Here is a 22,808-nt window from a genome sequence, read left to right as displayed (position 1 = left end):
CACAGGGGAGGAAACTTGGCCAGCGAACTCTGAGGTCTTCCCAAGTTTTACAGGCGAAGTATTTAAGAGCATAAGTTAGCACTGTCACTAATTTTCTGTGAGACCCTAGACAAGTTACTTAACCTCTCCTCTCTGAGCCTCAGTTTCCAAAGCTGTACAATGGGTCTAAACAGTCCCCTCAGAGAGTAGTTGTGACGATTAAATGAGGCCAAACCCTGTCTCTTCCACATGGCAACCTCTCAACCAAGACACACAAACTATGATTTGACTCCTACCAAAACACACAAAATAACAGATGATGTTGTTTTATAAAAAGCAGCCATAAGTCAAATATTCAAAGTTCAATATTTTATGTCATACTATATACTTGATAAAGTATTAGATTAGCCTTTAACATAACAATAGCTTATCACTAAAATAATACATCATCTACAGAGTTAAAATTAGCAGGAAAAAAATTACCTGGGACTTTTTAACCCGAAACTATCATTAACCCGCTCCCCCCAAAAAAGGCCATTAATGAGATGAAATGTATTAAGTAGGAATCATCCATTAAAAATTGATTGTCTCAAAACATAACTTCAAATAACTGTACAGTAATATATAAAATAATATGTGTAATGTTGAGTATTATATTCACTGGTAATCAAACGTGTTTGTCATCAGAAGACACCCTAATAAAATCTGGGGCATTGTAACATAATCTGACATAAAAATGCACAATAATACATTATATTTATTATGTCACATAAATGAGGAACTGTACTATGTACTCAGCACTGACATATAAGGATATAGGACACCCTTAGACACCAAGAACTACCGAGTGAGAGGGATTACTCATGAAGACCCGGAGGCCTAGTCAGGAAACGAGTGAGGGAGAGGCCTGACCCTGAATCCAGATCTTCAGACTGGGAGTCCAGAGTGTTCCTCCACCTACTTCAAGTTTCTGCCACACAGTCGCCATGTCATAATAAACAGGAAAAAGAGAAATAAAGATTTTTTTGACATGCATGATATCTGAGTAGAAAAGTAAGACTACAGACAGCCTAAAGACACAGAAAGAGACAATGTCCTAAAAATACAGAACATGGACATTGGAGGTCTTAAATGTCAATAAAACTCCTATTGTATTAACATCAGACAATAAAAGAACCTGGAACTCATTGGGTCGTATCTCAAAAGGCTCTGCCCAAATACCTTCACCCCGTGCCCTCGAATTATCACGGCTAAATCACCTTGGCCGCCGATCCTTCACTTCTGCAGCGATCGCACCCCAGCGTTGGTTTAAACCTGCCAGCTTGTCCTTCAAGAAGCTTCCATCTGTCGGGGAGAGTTTCTGTACAATCCCATCCCCAGTTCTGTTTAGTGCTGCAAAACTGGGCTGGTGGCTGCCAATGCCCTCCTCGAGCTCCTGCGACAGAGAACAACTCAAGATTAACTCCACTTCTAAACTAAACTGTTCTGAGGTAATGAATCCACCCAGGAACCACTGGTGTGGTGGCAATTTAAGTGTTAGAGAAACAAAGCCCTGGAAGGATATTTTACATATATGAAAAAGGCATTTTTAACACTTCAATTACATTTCATTGAACACATTAAATGAAATCTATTTTGAAATCTAACCCACTCTCATGAATGTCATCAGGCAAAATGGAGTGGAAGAGGACAGCCTAATAACATAAATCACTGCTGTTTACATTGACGCGTAAGCATCAATCATGTTTGATTGAAGTGAATTGCCTATTTTCTATACACGTGCTGGAAAGTGTCTCTTAAAAAATTTTTAAACCCTCTACCCCTATATACCATTACGTCCTACCATATATAAGTAACCCTCAATGTGCATTTTACTGAGACATTGCTTCACTGATCTGTAAATTTTTAAGCAACGGATTAAGAAAGGATATTTTAAAGTCAATTTAAGCACTTCTCTATAACTCTAAAAATAAGAAAAAATGCATTAACATATTTATGAGAAAAATAAAAGCATTTTCTAACTCCTCAGAAGCCTTCTACATAAAATATATTTTAAAAATTTAATAAAAGAGAAAATATTTTCAACAATGGTAAATTGAAATGTTGCTTGCTTTCAACCATTATTTTTAACGACCCATTATTATCAGCAGAACTGATTTAGCTATTGTGTTATATTTTCCCAAGACTGAATTAGACTTACATGAGCAGCTGTCCTGATATAGCTCAAGAATAATTTACTTTTATCACAATGATCAATGATACAAAGAAACATAAGATGCCTAAGTGTTTAAGTATAGAAAATAGAGGTGAGGTATGCAGGTATCATTCTGGCCTTGATGCAGTCTTAAATACAAAATTTTACAAGTGTTATTCTAAACATAAAATTTTAAAAATAAAATTGTTTTTCACATATTCCACTAAAGAGTATTTTTTTATTTAAATTTCTTTAAAGTCCTAATTAAAAATTGAAATAACCATTTTTCTTAAACCTTTAAAACTGGAAACTAGAACTGGAACAAAAATTACAGATTGTCTATATACTCCCGAAAAATTAATATAGTGAGCCCCTACTTTCGAAATCTGTCTTAAATGGCGTATACTAAATAAATATGCCACCTTTTTTAGCAGATCCTCATCCTCTGACAGAAAGCACTCACCTGCTGATGTATCCTGGCTTTCTCTAAGTCCAGGCCACCATCTGGAGCAAAAGTATCAGCCAGCAACTCTTCAGCTTCCGTTATCCACTGTGTGAGGTCGTTGAGGTCACAATGGAACTGTCTCCATTCTTCCACAGCCCTATCGAAATAACTAGAGGACAACAAACAAAATAAAATAGGTTTCCCAACTTTCCAGGACCGTCTAGAAGCAATTTTCTAAAATGAAAATTCAAACCTCATTTAAACTGAAAGCCTCAAAATGAGTGAATTCACAGCTCACTGCTCTTTAAGACCAGTTTCCGTAGTGGATTACAGTTAATGATTCCTCTTAGAGAAACATGCATCATACCAAGAGCAAAGCAATCTGCATACACCACCCTGCCCCCCATATTCATGCACACATACACATACACTAGGCAGCGTTTTAACTGAAAAGACAGCCTTCTCTGGCTTGGAAAATCAAGATAGATGAGCTGCAGGCACGTTAACCCACCCAACTTTAAACACTTAACATTTCAAACACCATGAAGTGTAAAATATGATTAATTACTCTATTCTCTTAGGAAAAAAATAGCGTGTTTTACTTCCAGAACACTTAGTTCCCAGCTAGAACAAAACCCAAAAGGCCAAAACACTTCAAAATTTCCTTGCAGTATACTGTCGGTGGGAATGTAAATTGATACAGCCTCTATGGAGAACAGTATGGAGGGTCCTTAAAAAACTAAAAATAGAACTACCATACGACCCAGCAATCCCACTACTGGGCATATACCCTGAGAAAACCATCATTCAAAAAGAGTCATGTACCACTATGTTCATTGCAGCTCTATTTACAATAGCCAGGACACGGAAGCAACCTAAGTGTCCACTGACAGATGAATGGATAAAGAAGATGTGGCACATATATACAATGGAATATTACTCAGCCATAAAAAATTGAGTTATTTGTAGTGAGGTGGATGGACCTAGAGTCTGTCACACAGAGTGAAGTAAGTCAGAAAGAGAAAAATACCATATGCTAACACATATACATGGAATCTTAAAAAAAAAAAAAAAAAAAAGGTTCTGAAGAACCTAGGGGCAGGACAGGAATAAAGACACAGACATAGAGAATGGACTTGAGGATACGGGGAGGGGGAAGGGTAAGCTGGGACGAAGTGAGAGAGTGGCACTGACATATATACACTACCAAATGTAAAATAGCTAGCTAGTGGGAAGCAGCCGCATAGCACAGGGATATCAGCTTGGTGCTTTGTGACCACCTAGAGGGGTGGGATAGGGAGGGTGGGAGGGAGGGAGATGCAAGAGGGAAGGGATATGGGGATATATGTATATGTATAGCTGATTCACTTTGTTATAAAGCAGAAACTAACACACCATTGTAAAGCAATTTTATTCCAATAAAGATGTGAAAAAAAAATTTCCTTGCAGTCTATTATCTCTGTGTTATGGACTGAATTGCATCCCCCCTAATTCACATGTTGAAGCCCTAACCCCCAACATGACTATATTGGAGACAGGGTGTTTAGGGAGGTAATTAAGGTTAAATGAGGTCAGGTGGGTCATTAATCCCATAGGACTGCTGTCCTAATAAGAGGGAGAGACACCAGAGGTATCTCTATGTCTGCCTCTTTCTGCTTCTCTGTCTCTCTCTCTCTCTGCAAGAGCACAGAGGAAAGGCCATGTAAGGTAAGGATACAGTGAGAAGGTGGCCATCTGCAAGCCAGTAAGAGAAGCCTCACCGAAAACTAACTCTTCTGGTACCAGCCTCCAGAACTGACAGAAAATAAACGTCTGTTGTTTAAGCCACCTTGTCTGTGGTATCTTATTGTGGTTGCCCTAGCAGACTAACATACTCTGTGCAGGGACTAATCCAGTGTGTCCCATTGACCTGAACACAGCACAGGATGGGAGTGCCTGCAAAGCTCAGGTTAGGCAATGAAACAAAGACTATCAAGACTTCTATTCAAACATAACTCCTTTAGAAATGAGATAAAGCCAAACTCCAGTGCTTGTCATATTTGGAACATATAAGTGTAAAAAAGAAAAGCTCTGTTGGATCGGGATCCTAAAGAATTTCCCTCTGCCTCTTTGTTTAGAGTAGTGGTACCAGGAGAAGTTTAGAAGAGATCTCTGAAATTTTAATGGTTCTACTAAAATGTTTATATAATAAAAAGGTAATATTATTATTTTAAAAAATAATAAAATGGTCCCTGACATCGCTAACTCCTAAATAATCTTTATGTTTCCTTCTTCCATGAAAATCACTGAATAAAAATTCCATTAATATTTGTTGAGTGCCCAACAGGGAAGCAATGTTCTATTGGGCATAATGAAAATAAGAGCACTTCAAACAAAACACTAAGAGAATATATTAAGACAATCTTCATTAGTCGGCACTCAATAAATATTCATTAAATGAATGGTGCACGGATAGATAGGTATAGGTATACATAGGTAGGTGGATGGGTGAAGTCTTCTATGATGAAACTGAGTTTTAAACACTTTTTAAATGATGGAAAAAGAATGATTAAATTAAGAAGGAAAACTATTCCTGGTAAAAGATAGAATTCTGAGTAAGAATCAGAAAGCTAGGAAGGTAAAGAAGTAAAGGAAATTTTAATCAAGTTTATGTGAAATGAGTGAAGAAAACTTGTTTTTGAGCAGTACGTATAAGGTATTAGAAATGAGGCCAACTGGAGAACACTGTTAAAAAGCTTCTAAGGTCAAGATAAGAAGTCTGAACTTTGTCCACACAGCAGTGAGAGGCACAAAGAAGATACAGAGGATAAATATCTGGGAAGACATTCTTAGGAGAGAAGATACACAAAGATCCAAGGATCTAAGATGAGAAGGAAGAAATAACTGGCTTATTTCTCCACTGTTCCACTGTTCGTCTAAGATGGTTCTAAAATTACTTATTAAGGAAAAATATGAAAGCTAATGCCATGAACCATTACAAAGGAGGCATAAGGAACTTCTCAAAGAAAGATACCTGTTTATTTTCATGGTATTTATCTTTTACCACAGGCCAACAATCCTTTAAAAATTTTATAAGCAAAACAGCACAGAGACCTGGCATAGACAAATGACTTGGTGGTCACCCAGGTGTCATTATGACCGATAACAGTTATGAAAGCACAGGATATTTGCCACTGCCTCGATGTTCTATGAAAAGAAAAGAATAGAAAGGAGTGCTCACTTGTTGCTTGTAAAAGTGGGCACATAGGAATGAGGAAAAATAAACATTTTAGGATAGGTTTCCAAGGTTGGAAGAGAAAAACTAAATAAAAATTAGGAATAAGAATAAGAACATAATCAACTAATACATCCAAGTGCTGGGCTAAAGAAAATAAGAGAGACAACCTCCTAGCAAATGAAATCTAGTAAACACAGAAAACAAGATAATAAAATAAAAATGTGATAGAGAAGACTTTTCTAACATAAGAGAATACTGCTCTGTGCTCAATTAAAAAAAACTATGGAATAAAGTATTTTCTAAAAAGTTAAAATTTTTATAATCAAGTAAATGGCATGAATATCTGCAATCAACATTACTAATCATAACGTTCTTGAAATTCTGCCACATTAGCCAGATGCATATATGCAAATAGGATAATTGAAAAAAAGAAGAAAAGTTATCATTATATACAAATGATGTGTCAGTATACTAAGAAAGGCCAAGAAAATCAAATTTATACCCATACTCACAGGCATACACTCACACGCGCACGCACGCGCGCACACACACACACACACGCACAAACACATGCAGTGCAGAAAATGCAGAAATAAGCTACCATACATCAACTCTACACTAACCAACAATAAGAAAAGCACAAAACTACCAAGTAATAGTCCTGGGGAGAAAGATGCAGACAAATCTTCAAAACCTTACTGAGGACACAGAAAAGGACCCAAATGAGTGAAAGACTACATTTCAAATTTATCATTTTTTCAAAAATTGATTGAGATGACTAAAATTTTACTGGAATAATAAATACAGAAAAAGAATATGAATTTTAATGTTAGAATAATTAGAGAAAATTTACTGTGCTGAATGAAAAAATTAATAATGCTTTAAAAATGAAAATGTTATGGTATTAGACTAAAACTAATGCTGTGAGAAGGCAGAATTAGCAAAATTAAATAAATATGAAGTTGAAATGCCTTTAAGTTTATGGTAAAGAAGTATCACCAACAATAATGGAGAGTTAAATTGTTCAGCAAAAAATATAGAGAAAATTGGTTGTTTATTTAAGAAAAACACAGCAAAACAGAACAGATTAGTGTTTCTTAACTCAGGCTGCATAAAAAAGTGAGCTGGGGAGTGTTTAAAAAGTAGGGATGCATTGCCCCTACTCTTGCTACTAAAGAGTTGCTATTTACAGACATAGAGAACAGACTTGTGGTTGTCAAGGGGGAGGCGGGGGGGGGGGGGGGGGCCGGATTGAGACTTTGGGATTAGCAGATGCAAACAATTACATATAGAATTAATAAACAACAAAGTACTACTTTATAGCACAGGGAACTATATTGCTAATGGAAAAGAATTTTTAAAAAAGAGTTGGTGTATAGACCCACCAAACTGGAGATTTAAAACAAAATACATATCAAAATAAAATTCAGATGGTTTAGTTTTTACATGTAAATTTTAAATCAAGCAAATTGTTTTAAATATATATAAATATTTAATTACTCTCACAATGAAAAGGTAATTTAAGGTAATTTATATGCATATAAACAAAATGAAATTACAAAGGAAAAGACATGATATAATTATAGAAAATTAAAATTTCTATATGTCAAAAAATACCATTAACAAAGATAAAGGGTACATGGAAATCTGTGAGTAATTAAGCAATGAACAAAAAATATGAATGGTTAATATTCTTAATATAGAAAAAAGCTTTTGCAAATTAAGAAGTAAATAATAATACTATGATAGAAAAATAAGCACAGAACATGACCTACCCATTAACAGAAGAAATAACACTGGTGCCAATAAACATATGTAAAAATATTGAAATTCTGCTGATAATCAAAGAAACGAAAATCATATTGAGATGCAATCCATCACTATACAACTGGCAAAGGTCTAAAAAAAAATCTGTCAGTGTTAACAAGGGTTCAGTAAGAAGGAAACTTTCACATATGCTGTTGGCAGAGTTATAACGACCAATACTGTGATGCAATCTAGAGCCTTAAAATGTTATTATTTTTTAACAAATTAGTCTTCATCTAATAATCAAGCCTAATTAAAGTCAGAAGTATGCATAAAGCTGTATGTAAGAGGATATTCTCTAAATGTACAGAGAAGTTTTTAAAAATCCATACAAAGAAATACACCAAAAGATTATTAAATGTTACCTTTCCAAGGATTGTATAATCACGTGAAATATGTAAGCTAAAACAAAAAAAAGAAGATGAAGACCACCATGCCTATTTTTGTGTGTATGTCTCTAAGGTTTTCCGGTATATTTTTCTGTGTTAACATTACTCTTACACTGTAATTTATATTGAGCTATTTCACATCATACTTGACTTTCCATACATACACAGCTACCATCAAAAGTCTTACCAATTTTTGTTTCTACCTGTTAATAGGCCTGGTCAAAAAGTAGAATGAAGGAGGCTCAAAAACATTCTATTAAACAGAAGGTTATTTTTTTTAAAAAGGCTTTGGGGTTATATATGGATTCCAGTTATCTGTAGCTGTCTCTGCTCTTCACTCACATTAATCATCAAGTGTGTGGAGAAATTGAACATTACTGAAAATCCTTTTCAAGATTTTTAAAGAAAATGGACACTATTCAGATACTAAAAATTAAAGGTGCTTCCTTTTCTCCATTGTATATGTTTGCTTTCGTTGTCATAGATTAATTGTATGTGTGTGGGTTTACTTCTGGGCTCTCTATTGCATACCATTGATCTAAATGTCTTTTTCTGCCAGTACCATACTGTAATGATTACTATAGCTTTGTAATATAGTTTGAAGTCAGAGACCATGATACCTCCAGCTTTGTTCTTCTTTCACAAGACTGCTTTGGCTATTCGGGGTCTTTTGTGGTTCCATATAAATATTAGCATTATGTGTTCTAGTTCTTTGAAAAATAACATGGGTGTTTTGACAGTGATTGCACCGAATCTGTAGATTGCTATGGGTAGTATGGACATTTAACAGTATTAATTCTTCCAATCCATGAACACAGTATATCTTTCCAGTTATTTGTGTTGTCTTCACTTTCTTTTATCAATGTCATATAGTTTCCAGAGTACAGGTCTTTCACCTCCTTGATTAAATTTATTCTTAGGTATTTCATTCTTTTAGATGCAAAAGGATTGCAAATGGGATTTTTTTCTTAAAGTTCTCTTTCTGATAGTTTGTTATTAGGGTACAGAAATGCAACCGATTTCTGTACATTAATTTTGTATACTGCAACTTTATTAAATTCATTTATTAGTGCTAGTAGTTTTTGGTGGAGTCTTTAGAATTTTCTATATATACTATCAATCTCTTCAATAAGCACTGTTGTGGAAACTGGACAGGTACATGTAAAAAAATGAAGCTAGACCATTTTCTCACACCATATATGAAAGTAAATTCAAAATGGATTAAAGACTTAAGTGTAAGACCTGAAGCCATAAAACTCCTAGAAGAAAATACAAGCAGTATGCTTTTTGACATAGGTCTTAGCAATATTTTGGGGGATATATCTCCTCAGGCAAGGGCAACAAAAGCAAAAATATACAAATGGGACTACATCAAACTAAGAAGCTTTTGCACAGCAAAGGAAACCATCAATAAAATAAAAAGGCAACCTACCAAATGGGCGGAGATACTTGCAAACAATATGTCTGACAAGGGGTTAATATCAAAAAATATATAAAGAACTCACACAACTCAATATCAAAAAATCAAATAATCCAATTAAAAAATGGGCAGAGGACCTGAAAAGACATTTCTCCAAAGAACGTATACGAAAGGCCAATGGGCACATGAAAAGAGGCTCAACATCACTAGTCATTAGGGAAATGCAAATTAAAACCACAATGAAACATTACCTCGTACCTGTTAAAATGACCATCATCAAAAAGACAAGAGATAACAAGTGCTGGTGTGGATGTGGAGAAAAGGGAACCCTTGTACACTGCTGGGGGGGAATGTAAATTGGTATTACCACTACGGAAAACAGTATAAAAGATCCTCAAAAAATTAAAAATATAACTACCCTCTGATCCAATAATTCCACCTCTGGGAATAGATCCAAAGGAAACAAAAACACTAACTTGAAAAGATATCTGCACCCTCATTTTCACAGCAGCTTTCTTTACAATAGCCAAGATATGGAAGCAACTTAAATGTCCACTGACACATGAATGGATAAAGAAGATATATATAAGAATATTACTCAGGCATAAAAAGAATGAAACCTTGCCATGTGCAACAGCATGGATAGACCAAGAGGGTATATGCTAAGTGAAAAAGTCAGACAGAGAAAGACAAATACTGTATGTTTTCACTTATATGCAGAGCCTAAAAAACAAAAGAAACAAATATAACAAAACAGAAAAATACTCACAGATACAGAGAACAAACTAGTGATTGCCAGAGGGGAGGCGGTAGGGGGAATGGGCGACATATGTGAAGAAGGATTAAGGGGTACAAACTACTTGTATATAATAAATATGTCACAGGGTTGTAATGTACAGCACAGGGAATATAGTCAATAATATTGTAATAACTTCGTATGGTGCATAAAATGTAAAAATATTGAATCACTATACTGTTTACCTGAAACCAATATTGTAAGTCAACTATACTTCAATAAAAACAAATAAATAAAAGTGCTTCCTTAATTGTTAAAATATTATATATTACATTGCAAATGATCATGTATATGTGAGCTGATTCTTTTTTAAGGAACTACATCACAATTTATTAAACAGGGCCTATTACAAGGATTTGAAACATATCCTCACTAATCTTAATGAACTTATAGACCTTTTGAAAAAATTAAATATTCATTTAAACATACCCTTTACGATCATTGTACATTCTATTAATTCTGTCCCATTTTGCATTCAACTGAGTAAGTGTATCCCGGATCTGAATGGCTTCAGGTCCAGAAGCTTCGAGGATAACATCTGGTTGTTTTTCATGAATGATTGCAATCTGCTCTCCAAGTTTGTCCAGTTGGTCTTTGATAGTCTATGAATATATTGTCATTCATTAACAAAATCCAGCAAAGAGATAAAAGAATGGATTCACAGGAGGCCAAAAATTTATATTGAATAAGTTACTTAAAAATAATGAGACATCATAATTGTTGCTTATCAAAACTGGAAACTTTTTAAAAAAATAATACCCTGTATTGGCCAAAGCATGAGGAATGTTACGTAATATCCTAATGGTGGGAAAAAAATCCTCACAGATGTTCAAAGTGGCATTTGTACAGGACATATAAAAAGCTTCAATAACATTCTGTAAAGGTAATGAAGTGTTTGAAGCTAGAAATTATTTATATTTTCAAATACCTAATAATACTAATTTAAATGACAGAAATGAGCTATCAAACCTATCAACTCTATCAGCAATTTTATTGTGACTTGATACATAAATGCAATCAAATTATATGAAAGTCTTGATATTAGTTTTGTCAATTAACTGAAAACTTTCAGATCCCTAGTTAACTTACAATCAACATGTCATTCCATACCCAACCACTAGCCAATCTTAAATCGTTATAGGTGGCAAGATAAATGTCAACATTTTACATCAAATGACAATCAAGTTTACGAGAAAGGAATATGGTTTGTGCACGTGTTTGATTTTAAAAAGTCTCTGATGTTGTAAAGCATTAATAACTGTGCACGCTTAAAAATCCATATCTACTTTTAATAAATTAAATTTTTTAACAGTATTTCATTGGTGGATACAGGAAAAAGTTATTTTTCATACATATTATTAATTCCTTGGCACAAATGTAAAAGGTTATGGATAATCTAAGTAGGCACAACGACAAATTCCTTGCTTTATTTCTACATCAACTGCAGCTATTCAAATGCAGTGTCTGGATATTTACCTTCAGAGAATCTTCCTGAAAAGAGAAGTCTTCATAGACAACAGAGCTTAGTTCTGGAGTATTAAGTGATAATTCAACATCATCCATGGAGAGTAAAACTTTGTTAATTTCAACCAGATAATCTGTGGGGAGAGGCGGTGAGCTAATTCCAGAAGTGAGCTGACCTGTTCTCTGTTGAATAGGGATTGCCTGTAAAGACATGAATAATAATAACACACATCTTTTAAATTATTCCCACAATGAATCGTAGCAAATTGAAAACACAAAAAACAAAGAAAAAAATACTATTTTGTGGAGAAATTCAATACCATGAGCAAAAATTTAAAAACTTGTTTTAATTTTTTAAAATTTGCCCTGCACTGCTATAGAAACCATTAACAATCTCTATTTTAATTTTCATCTGTAGCCTGTTGTTAAACGGCTTAAATAAGCTGTTAATGCTTGAAAGGTTTTTTTTAAGACTTAAGCCAACTAAATTCATTTAGCAAACAGGAAAACATAACGACTCCTTTCCTAAGTTACTGAAGAAATGAGAATATGCTGCAAATCATAAAATTCTGTATGAAATAAAAATTTTAATACCATTATTATTACACCTTTTTTAAAAAAAATCTCACAATTAGATTAAACACTTCTGGGCCTCACTGGTGAAAAAGTAAATAAGTGAAACATGTATTTGTAACGTAACATAACAAATGCAGTAGGAGGTTTAATTAAAATAATATCCAGGCAATTCAGTATACAATCTTAACCTTTGAGAACAATATTACAAAACATGAATATCCTACATAAGATGATAGATTCTACCATGCTAAATTCAGGCAGATTCTAAACTAAGTGGATAACTTATTTACCCTAGCATAATATCTCCTGTATCCTCTAATCAGAGCTTTCTGAACAATAAAGTGCTCTCTGGGATAGGCCACTCATCCCTGGGTTCACATCCTTTATGCCTTGATGGCTACCATTTAATAATTGCTGCCTACTGCTTGCAAATGGCCAAAGTACATCCACTCATGAATTAAGTGGATTTCCTTGACACTTTCACCATATTCCTATATTGAACTTTTGAAAAATGATATTCCTCTGTAAACTCAGATGACAGTGAAAATGATCACAAGTACAAGTTCACTGAGTTAGTGATCCTGAAAATGGTTACAATTCCTAAATGAAACCAATACCCAAGATTAACAACACTGAGTGAATAATATGTTGTTGAATCTTGAGGTTTGCATTTCTTTGTCTCCTAGAATTTGATAAACTATGACTTTCACCAAATGATGGGCAGTCCTGGATAGCCAGGTGAGAAGCAAGCCTATTGATTTCCTGACTTTATCCACAGGCTTGTTTATACTTGACACTAAAAATAATTATATTATCCTAATGCCACACACTCAAATTTTAGTCAGAAAACATTTTTAGGTATTTAACTATACATCTAAGAAGGCAAACTATATGCTATATTTTAAGCAAATATAAAAGGATGCTGAAATAATGTGTTCACCCAGAAACCAGTTTTAATAAAAAGATATGAAGTATTCCTTAATAAAAAAAATTTTTTTATTTTTTCAGATTTTAATTTTAAATAGCCCAATTTTTTGGCAGATCACAAAGGGAAGCTCAATTGTTCCTCTTCTTAACTTTAAGGAAAAAGAAAAAGACACAAAGAAAGTATTTACAGGTTGAGAATTCATGTCAAAGGAGTAAAAGAACTGGGACCTATTCTGCTATTTGGCTTTCTCATCTATCAGCCAGGGTCTTGCTCAGACAGCCTCTGTTTTTCCAAGACCAAAAAGGACTCTAGGCCTCCAGCTATTTGATATGTGCTTGTAGGACATTCAACTTTATAGTACTTTCCTCATTAGCATCACTAAACATCATACACCAGGTTTGTTTTTTTTTAATCTGCTCTGCCTGCTTACTGGTGAGAGCCACTTCTATACCATAACAACCACTACAAGGCCAGGAGTTTTGTGCTGCTTCTTCAGTTACACAACAGAGTGTCATTCTGCAAGGTCACATGTATCTGAGTCTTGAGGGTGAACTGGGGAGGTCAGTAGGTATTGTAAGTAGAAAGTTCCAATGTTTTTTTTTAAAAAATCACGTTCATTAATACTGTATTTTTCTATTAATACTATACACATAATCTAGGCTTCCTGAGCCTCCATACTCTTGCTGAAGCAGCAAGTCCATTCAAGATTCAAATATGTGCTTTCTATATTCCCAAAATAGATTTTATCCCAAGACAGTGATCAATCAAAATGCCCTAGGAGAAAAAAAAAAGTCCTCAAGATCTGACCCAGACTTTACTTCTGGATACTTTTATTTTTAAAGAATTCAGCTAGGACACAAAGATACAGATATACTACAAGGTAGCATTAAATGGTACATGGTGCACCTCATGTCGTACAGCAACCTAAATTCCAGATAGATTAAAAAATTGATTTTAAATGACACTTTACAAAAATGTTCTAAGTTTTGTTTTTATCAAACCATAGGGAAAACTTGGAACAAAACTGAGTCGAACATCGCCAACTCTCTGGAGGATGAGGACTTTTTCAGAAAATCACAAAGGAAAAACCTAGCCATATGTGGCTAAACAAAAATTTTAAATGGCTGTATATTAAAGGTAAAATAATTAGAAGATAAAAATCAATAAGATGATACTTTTTATAGCAAATATGACAAGAGGTTAATACCTTTATTTATGAAGAGCTTGCGCATATTTTAAAATAGTAATACCCTAGTAAACAAATGAGAAAGGGTCATTCAATATATATTTCAAATAAGACTGAGTCCTTTTTTCAGTTTAAATAAATTCGTAATTTTTAAAAAGCCACCTATATCACTTTGTAGGAGAAACCATGTGAAAGGCAGTCAATGAAAAGGAAAATGATATGCATGAGCCCCTCTGTACCCTCAGGGGAGGCTCTGGAGGTACTTGACCTGAGGAACTATTTACATCAGCGGTCCACAACCTTTTTGGCACCAGGGACCAGTTTCATGGAAGACAATTTTTCCACGGAATCGGGGGTAGGGGGGGGGATGGCTCAGGCGGTAACGCGAGTGATGGGGAGCGACGGGGAGCGGCAGATGAAGCTTTGCTCACTCGCCTGACGCTCACCTCCTGCCATGCGGCCCGGTTCCTAACAGGCCAAGGACCACTACAGGTCTGCAGCCTGGAGGTTGGGGACCCCTGATTTACATGATAAATATAGGACTGAAGAGAAGGAGGCACTGAGGATGGATGTGATTTTGACTGAAACAAATTTAACGTCCCTGCCCTAACATAAACTAGGGACTTTATGATGTGCCAATGTAGGCTCATCAGTTGTAACAAATATATCTCTCTGGTGCAGGGCACTGATATCATGGAGGAGGCTATGTGTGTATTGGGGGTGAGGGGACAAGGGGTATGTGGGAACTCTTTGCTGTGAACCTAAAGCTGCTCTAAAAAATAAAGTCTGTTTTTAAAGAACAAAAACAAACAAGAAATTTCATGTTCCTTCTCAATAGTCTTTGGTTACCCACTGCCTGTCACCACCTTCTATTTTCTCTCTCTTCACCAATCTCCACCATTTCTCCTCTCTCACTCCTTTTCTCATTTCCAAACTGAATTCATAAGGAGGTTAATCCAAATGAAAACTAACTGAGGGGCTTGTGAAAGAATTTTTTCAGCTAAAAACCTTCTCATGCTTTTTCTCAGTGCACACACCACCCAATCCTTCCTATGCCCTTCCCCATCTCCTCCTGGACACATAAATTTTCTCAAATCATTCAACAGGGATAAAATATTGCTCATAGCATGCAGTAGCTCATTGCTCAACTAAAAAAGAAGAAAAGAAAGGAAAGGGAAGGGAAGGGAAGGGAAGGGAAGGGAAGGGAAGGGAAGGGAGGGGAGGGGAGGGGAGGGGAGGGGAGGGGAAGGGAGGGGAGGGAAGGGAGGGGGGAGGGAGGGGGAGGGAGGGGGAGGGAGGGAGGGGAGGGGAGGGGAGGGAGGGGAGGGAGGGGGAGGGAGGGGGAGGGAGGGAGGGGAGGGGAGGGAGGGGAGGGGAGGAGTTCCATAAACTGCTGGTCCTCAATGCTGACGGCACATTAGAATCTTCTACAAAGTTTTTTTTTTCAAGCGCCCACACCTAGGCACAACCTGAGAGATTTTGATTTAACTGGTTTGAGGCTCGATTTCTTTTTAAGCTCTTCAAGGGATTCTAATGTTCACAGTTAAAAAAACAGTTTTAAAAACTACAGATTTGAAGAAGTATATGTGTTAATGAAATAAGGACAAAAAATTTTTTAATGTTTTAAAATAATTTTAATTACAATAACTAATGCTAGTGAAACCCAAATGAAACAAGTCCGTAATAGTATATGTTAGTACTTTTGAAAAACAAATTTATCTATTAAAAATTTAAAAATTATTTCTATTTTGGGACCATTAATGATTTCTGATTTGGGACCCAAAGATGAAGAAGTTCCAGAGAAGAAAGATACTTTTAAAAGTAACAATTAAACAAAGAACTGTAATATAATCTGAAAGATGTTAGAAAGAAAAATGGAACCCAGTCTTAAAAGACAACACATTTTTCAGGTAAAATAAGAAGATAAAACCCACACCAGGGAATTAGCAAGATTCCAGAGGTGCTAAGGCACCAGTATGCTGGCATAAGGTAGAGAAAACCAGTATAGCTATACTGCATGGTGAATGACAGTGAATCAAAGAGGCAGCCAGAGGTCAAACCAAAGCCTCTATATACCGTAATTGTGACAAACCTCGCACTTAAAGCTTTTCCTGCATTTTGCAATCCTTTCCTAAACAAGTTCTTAGGGAAAGGAATCATATGATCAGCCATGACTTTTGGGGGAATAATGCTGGGAAAAACATGCTGAGAAGATGGGCCAGAGTTAAGAAAAACTGGACTTAAAAACCAACTTGGGGGCTTCCCTGGTGGCACAGTCGTTGAGAGTCCGCCTGCCGATGCAGAGGACACGGGTTCGTGCCCCGGTCCAGGAAGATCCCATATGCCGCGGAGCGGCTGGGCCCGTGAGCCATGGCCGCTGAGCCTGTGCGTCCGGAGCCTGTGCTCTGCAACGGGGGAGGCCACAACAGTGAGAGGCCCGCGTACCACAAAAAAAAAAAAAAAAAAACCAACTTGGGGAATAACTAATGGGTGAAAATCATAAGAGTCTGAATTATGGAAATGTTAGTAGACTGAGGAAGTTAAGTTACTCTCTCGGGGTCATATACAAGTAACTGGTAGAGCCGTATCTAACTTCAGGTTCAGACCTGTATTTACTTCATTCGGACCTAATGGTTCTAATCTTTCCTCAGTGTGGTGTGAGGAACAAGGTGTGAGGAACAGGAAATGACTGATAAGATTGTGAAGTTTCTACCTTGAGAACTGGGTAGTTTTTATAAGTAATAACTAAGATAGGGAATAAAGCAGGAAACAGGTTGGAGGAGGGGAGAGAGGGCTAGTTCAGCTTGGGACCTGTTACAAGGCTGCAGTACAAACAGAGACAGCCAACAGGCACCAAGCCGAGAAACCTGAATCTTCTAGTAGATTCCAACATCATCAACTGAAACTGGTTCTAGAAGGATTACCTAAGCACAGACCTCTGGGGAACACCAGCATATTTACAATGCAGCTGCAAAGATGGCTATTGAAAAGGGAGCTGGTGGTGAATCTTTTCCTAGAATATAAATCATATTTTATCAACTTCACAAATTTAGTTATTTGTAAACTAGAAATTTTTTTTAATGTGGTCAACACCTCCACACATAAAATACGGAACTGAAGGAGAAAGTCACTCCCCAAAGGTTTAAAACATTATCAGAAATCCAAAAGAGATGTCTATAATAAGGTTTTATGTTTCTATTTTCTGTGAGTCTCGCCTCATCCAAAAATATAAACATATCTAGCAATACACACGAGAAACGAGGAGATACCATTCCAACTGGTTTGTTTTGAGATGTCATTGAATGCAACATCACATTTCTCAATGGCAAGAGCTGAAAAAGTTATTTAAGTGGAACAGAGACTCCCCCATGACAATACCTTAGTTTTGTTGTATCTTGTGTGCAAAAGTAGTAACTGCAAACGGATCTTTTCTTTTTTATTATCCTCCATAGGTTGATGTAACATTTGTTCTCCTCTTTGTAGAACTTCCTCAATCTGGGCTCTCTCCTCATCCATCTGAATGTTTAAAAGATAAAAATTACTCAAAAGAAAAATGCACAGGGTCACCTACTATCAGTTCCCAAGCAGGAGAACTAACCTACAAAGTATAGTATAAGTCAACATATGTTTATCTGAATGATATACAACAAAAGTTTATGTTTTTCTTAAAATATTTCATATATGAAGTTAAAATAACTCATAAAGAATGCTAGTTTAGCAGAAGTTAAATAGAACTAAGATAACACTACCTTTATAGTCAGAAAGTATGTCTTTTTTTTAAGCATTATGTAAATCACGTGACAAACCTTACATTGACACTCACCAGAAAGTCACATTTAAATCTGTTCTATCATGTTTGGCAGATATGTGGGTAAACATCATTAATGTAAAAATATAATTAACAGAGAAGAAAAGTGAGAACACCACGGTTTTGAAAATCTGCTTGAGCCAACCTTTTCATCTTCATCACTGGATTCCAAGCGCTTTTCTGTAACTTTTAACATATTTTCTATATCATTTTCTAATTTTTCCAAGTCAGAGAAAGGCACACCAGCTTCAAATGCTTCAGTGGTGACCAGATATTGGTATGATAATGGTTCCTGGCCAATCAGCAACTGTAGAAGGAAAAATGTTCTTTGAAAAGATATTCTTGTTTGTAGATTTTTGCTGGAGAGGGTGTGGAGAAAAGGGAACCCTCTTGCACTGTTGGTGGGAATTTAAATTGATACAGCCACTGTGGAGAACAGTATGGAGGTTCCTTAAAAAACTACAAATAGAACTACCATACGACCCAGCAATCCCACTACTGAGCATATACCCTGAGAAAACCATAACTCAAAAAGAGTCATGTAACACAATGTTCATTGCAGCACTAGTTACAATAGCCAGGACATGGAAGCAACCTACGTGTCCCTCGACAGATGAATGGATAAAGAAGATGTGGCACATATATACAATGGAATATTACTCAGCCATAAAAAGAAACGAAATTGAGTTATTTGTATTGAGGTTGATGGACCTAGAGTCTGTCATACAGAGTGAAGTAAGTCAGAAAGAGAAAAACAAATACCGTATGCTAACACATATATATGGAATCCAAAAAAAAAAAAATGGTTCTGAAGAACCTAGGGGCAGGACAGGAATAAAGACGCAGATGTACAGAATGGACTTGAGGACACAGGGAGGGGGAAGGTTAAGCTGGGACAAAGTGAGAGAGTGGCATGGACATATATATACACTACCAAATGTAAAATAGATAGCTAGTGGGAAGCAGCCACATGACACAAGGAGATCAGCTAGGTGCTTTGTGACCACCTAGAGGGGTGGGATAGGGAGGGTGGGAGGGAGACCCAAGAGGGAGGAGATATGGGGATATATGTATGCATATAGCTGATTCACTTTGTTACAAAGCAGCAACTAACACACCATTGTAAAGCAATTATACTCCAATAAAGATGTTTAAAAAAAAGAAAAGATATTCTTAACTTGACCTTTCACCATTTAATCAGTGTCAAGAAAGAACTCACATTTATTTGAATTGACTTTAATTTCATTCATTCCCACAGCAATAATTTTACCAACTTGGGCTTCTCTGATTACCCATGTTTTCCGAATTCCAGCGAGGGATGCAAACTGGTGTGCAAGTGAGCGTGGCTGCCTGGAGTGGGAGGAGGGTTCTGGGACCGCAGGCGAGCACAGCAGGAAACAGTGCCGTGATCCGGAAGCCATCCCTGCCATGGCCACAGAGAGGAAGAAAGGCCACTACCCAGTATAGGGACATCCCAAAGAATGCCTCCCAGTTAACTTTCCCCAGTACAATGCCCCTTCGATTTTGATACCGAAACTTCGAAAAAGTACATGTTTCTCAATGCAGTATTTTCAGACAGTATCTATATAGAAAGCCTTTACATCAATATTTATGTGCCTAAAATCAATGTAACAAATTCAATAAAACTAAAGGCAGGAAAATAACATGCAGTGTTGGCTGAGCATGGGGAATAGCAATCTCACACTCTGGTTATGAATGTATAAATTGGCACAAACTTACGGTAGGAATCTTTGCAAAAATCTATTTAACAGCATTTATAGGTACAACTTTCACAACAATATCAAGGAATTCTAAGAAGTGATCCTAAGGGCATACTAAGAAATGAACAAAAAGACATGCATAAAACAATTTTAACAATACAATATTTATAAAAGCACAAAAGTGGAAAATTGACTTAGAATATTGTAACAGATCATTTAATTGAATAGCTGTTAAAAACCTTGTCTGAAGAGAATATACAAAACAATATAAAATTTTTGATATTTTAATATCACATACACATGAGTAAGAGTGGATATGTATGCCAAAACATTAACAGAAATTATTTATGGGGACAACAATAATTTTCTTTGCACTTTCTCTCACTCCATCTCCTATGTTTCCTGCATTACTCTTTAACATATGTAGGAAAAATCTCCCATAGATCTATTGAAAAGAATAAGTGAGCTTAGGTCAGAAGGTAAGGAAGTAGGGTCAAGGCTAAGGAAGACAAAAGTTAAAGCAAGATTTTTGTTGTTTTCTTTAAGTTGCAAATAATCTAAGTACATTCGTAGGCTATGAAAGATTGTTTGGCCTATTATATCAAGTATTTCAAAACAAAGCAAAGTTAGAAAATATTTACTTCCTGCAAAAAAGATGATCCTTCCTCTCATAATTTCAATACTTTGAAACCTTTTCTCTAATGGGTTATTTTCTTTAATACTAATTTCTTATATTCTCTCCTTCATATGCATAATCAACATAAATAAGAACAAATGCTCCAAAGTGATAAAATCATTTTAATTAAAAAACTCTTGATATATATACCATATAATTATCTATCACATAGCTACATATCTATAAGAAAAATAGTTTTATATACAAACATAATTGCTTACTTTGGCACTTTTGATGTGTTGAGAAACCTTTTCAAAGTTTCTATTCAATTCAGCTAATTTTGGTTCTACAAGCTCCTTGCTTGAGCCTCCACGTGCATTCATCAGAACAACAGCTTGATCACGGACATTTTCTACTTGGAGGTTAGCATCATCCAGCTCAGACAGTAAACGCTAATTGTAAGAAAAACAAAATTATCACGTGGGAAAAATCAAAACCAAACATGGGTGCAATGCTAACTCGAAAGTAAAGGTAGTTTAAATAAATGTCTGAGATTCCTAGTAAGAGATTTCAGTACCATCAATTTGAATAAGAGCTTTTCGTACATTAGGACTCATTCATGTTACATGGGAAGCATTTTCGATCACTACCAGATTGGATAAAACTTTATTTTATGATTGAAGAGTCTATAAGATTTATGGTGTCATTTCTTCAACCGTTTTATTCTAAGAGTTGCAAAGCCTCTTGAGGCTGGATAAAGGAATAAGTGGCAAGGAGTAGACTGACTTCTTTTCCCCCTAGAAATACTATTTACCACCATCCGCCTTTCCTTGGTGAAGGTGAACTCATTTGGAAATTAGTCGAATATTATCATTTAGTTTTTAACTAAAATATGCAACAACATTATGCAGTTTCCTCAAGCTAATTTCACAACTGTCATTAAATTCTTTCTCAGGGCTAAGAAAGGAATGCACATACCTGCCTCAATTTCTACTTCATTGGTAAGTTTTTGAAGAGTGTTGGAATTCTCTCAAGAGTATGTATGGCTGTAAGTAGATTTTGAATGAGGTCTTAAAAATAAGCTAGCTAATCTGTACGCATCTATAAATTCTGCAGATGTTTTCTTGGTGATTTACGAGAATGAATGATCCAGCAATGCACACAATCAGCTAATACATGGAGCTTAACCCACTGTTGTGAAGAATTTGTGCTTACTTGTTATGGTGGCTGAGAGAAAATAAGTAGTTTGAGGAACTGTTTTTAAATCAGTGTATATAGATAGAAACAGGAGAACATCAGCTTAACTATGGAATTTTTAGAACATGTTCTCTCACATCTAAATCTGATTGTAATAAAAAAAAAAACAGCCGTTGCTTCTCTCAAATTTTGCTATCTGTATAGTGATTCTTGAAATTCTCTTTAAGAAAAATCAAGTGGAAAGAAATAAACACTTTGTAAATAAGGCTTGGCTTTCATGAAAAATTGTTTAAAGGTTATGTTAAAAGGATTTAATAAGTTCACTAAAAGTATAATCGTGGAAATGTGGAAAATGTGGTGAGTAAAGGAAACTACCTCATTCTTCGAAGGTTTTATAGAAGCACAATTAAACACTCTAAAATGGCTTTGTTACATATGAACCATCTGCTGTGAAGGAACTCTATTTGTAACGTCTAAAGGACCTGGAATAATTGTATTTTGCTGGCAACAGACACATGCTTTATTGTTTGCAGGTTCCTCATCAAATCTTTAATTACGCACTGTTTCTGTCATCAATAAACAACTTAAAGGGAAAAAAAAGATTCATTCAAGGATGTCTGCAGAATGTTGAGAAAGTACATTTGTAACCTAGAATTCAATTGTTCATCCATGCCTGACATGACAAAGGGTTCAAAGGAAGGACTGGTGGGGCCTGAGTGGTAAAAAGAAAAGATTCTCGAAGAGGAATTCTTAAAAGCTACGTTTGACCTTCAACTTTGAAACTAAATGTAGAAACACAGGAATGAATAAGGGGTACTCTGGGCACTTTTCTGAGACTCTGGAGCCCCCGAGACAACAATTTCTTCTTTGCTTAACACCACTGAGTAAGGGTATCAAGAGGCTGAGCAAAGTGAAGAGAGAAGTCTGCCAGACTTTGTGCTTCTGAAAAAGTATACTATCTTTTTCATACAGCTGATTCCTCTGCAAAGCTGGGTCAGGGGGCAATATGCAGCAAGAAATGAAAGCCAAATACTCATTGTGAAGTCAGTTTTGCTTTGACTTTCTA

At 35.8% G+C, this 22,808-nt stretch overlaps 1 protein-coding gene across 11 annotated transcripts in view; it reads right to left on the bottom strand.

The window, feature by feature from the left end:
* The window catches only part of UTRN (utrophin), a 497,402-nt gene that overhangs the window by 275,386 nt on the left and 199,208 nt on the right, over positions 1–22,808 (bottom strand). For all 11 annotated transcript variants that reach the window (XM_019951537.3, XM_019951539.3, XM_033867812.2 and 8 more), the window contains 7 exons: positions 20,827–20,997; positions 18,354–18,515; positions 17,779–17,916; positions 11,723–11,911; positions 10,676–10,848; positions 2,637–2,787; positions 1,239–1,414 (listed from right to left, as the gene is read on the bottom strand). In XM_019951537.3, coding sequence (XP_019807096.2) covers positions 1,239–1,414; positions 2,637–2,787; positions 10,676–10,848; positions 11,723–11,911; positions 17,779–17,916; positions 18,354–18,515; positions 20,827–20,997 — 1,160 coding nt within the window. The remainder of the gene's footprint in view (positions 1–1,238; positions 1,415–2,636; positions 2,788–10,675; positions 10,849–11,722; positions 11,912–17,778; positions 17,917–18,353; positions 18,516–20,826; positions 20,998–22,808) is intronic.

Source organism: Tursiops truncatus, chromosome 12 (genome assembly GCF_011762595.2).
Source record: "Tursiops truncatus isolate mTurTru1 chromosome 12, mTurTru1.mat.Y, whole genome shotgun sequence".
NCBI classification, from domain to species: domain Eukaryota; kingdom Metazoa; phylum Chordata; class Mammalia; order Artiodactyla; family Delphinidae; genus Tursiops; species Tursiops truncatus.
The sequence above is the reverse complement of the archived record's forward strand: the minus strand, read 5'-3'. Positions and strand labels throughout refer to the sequence as shown.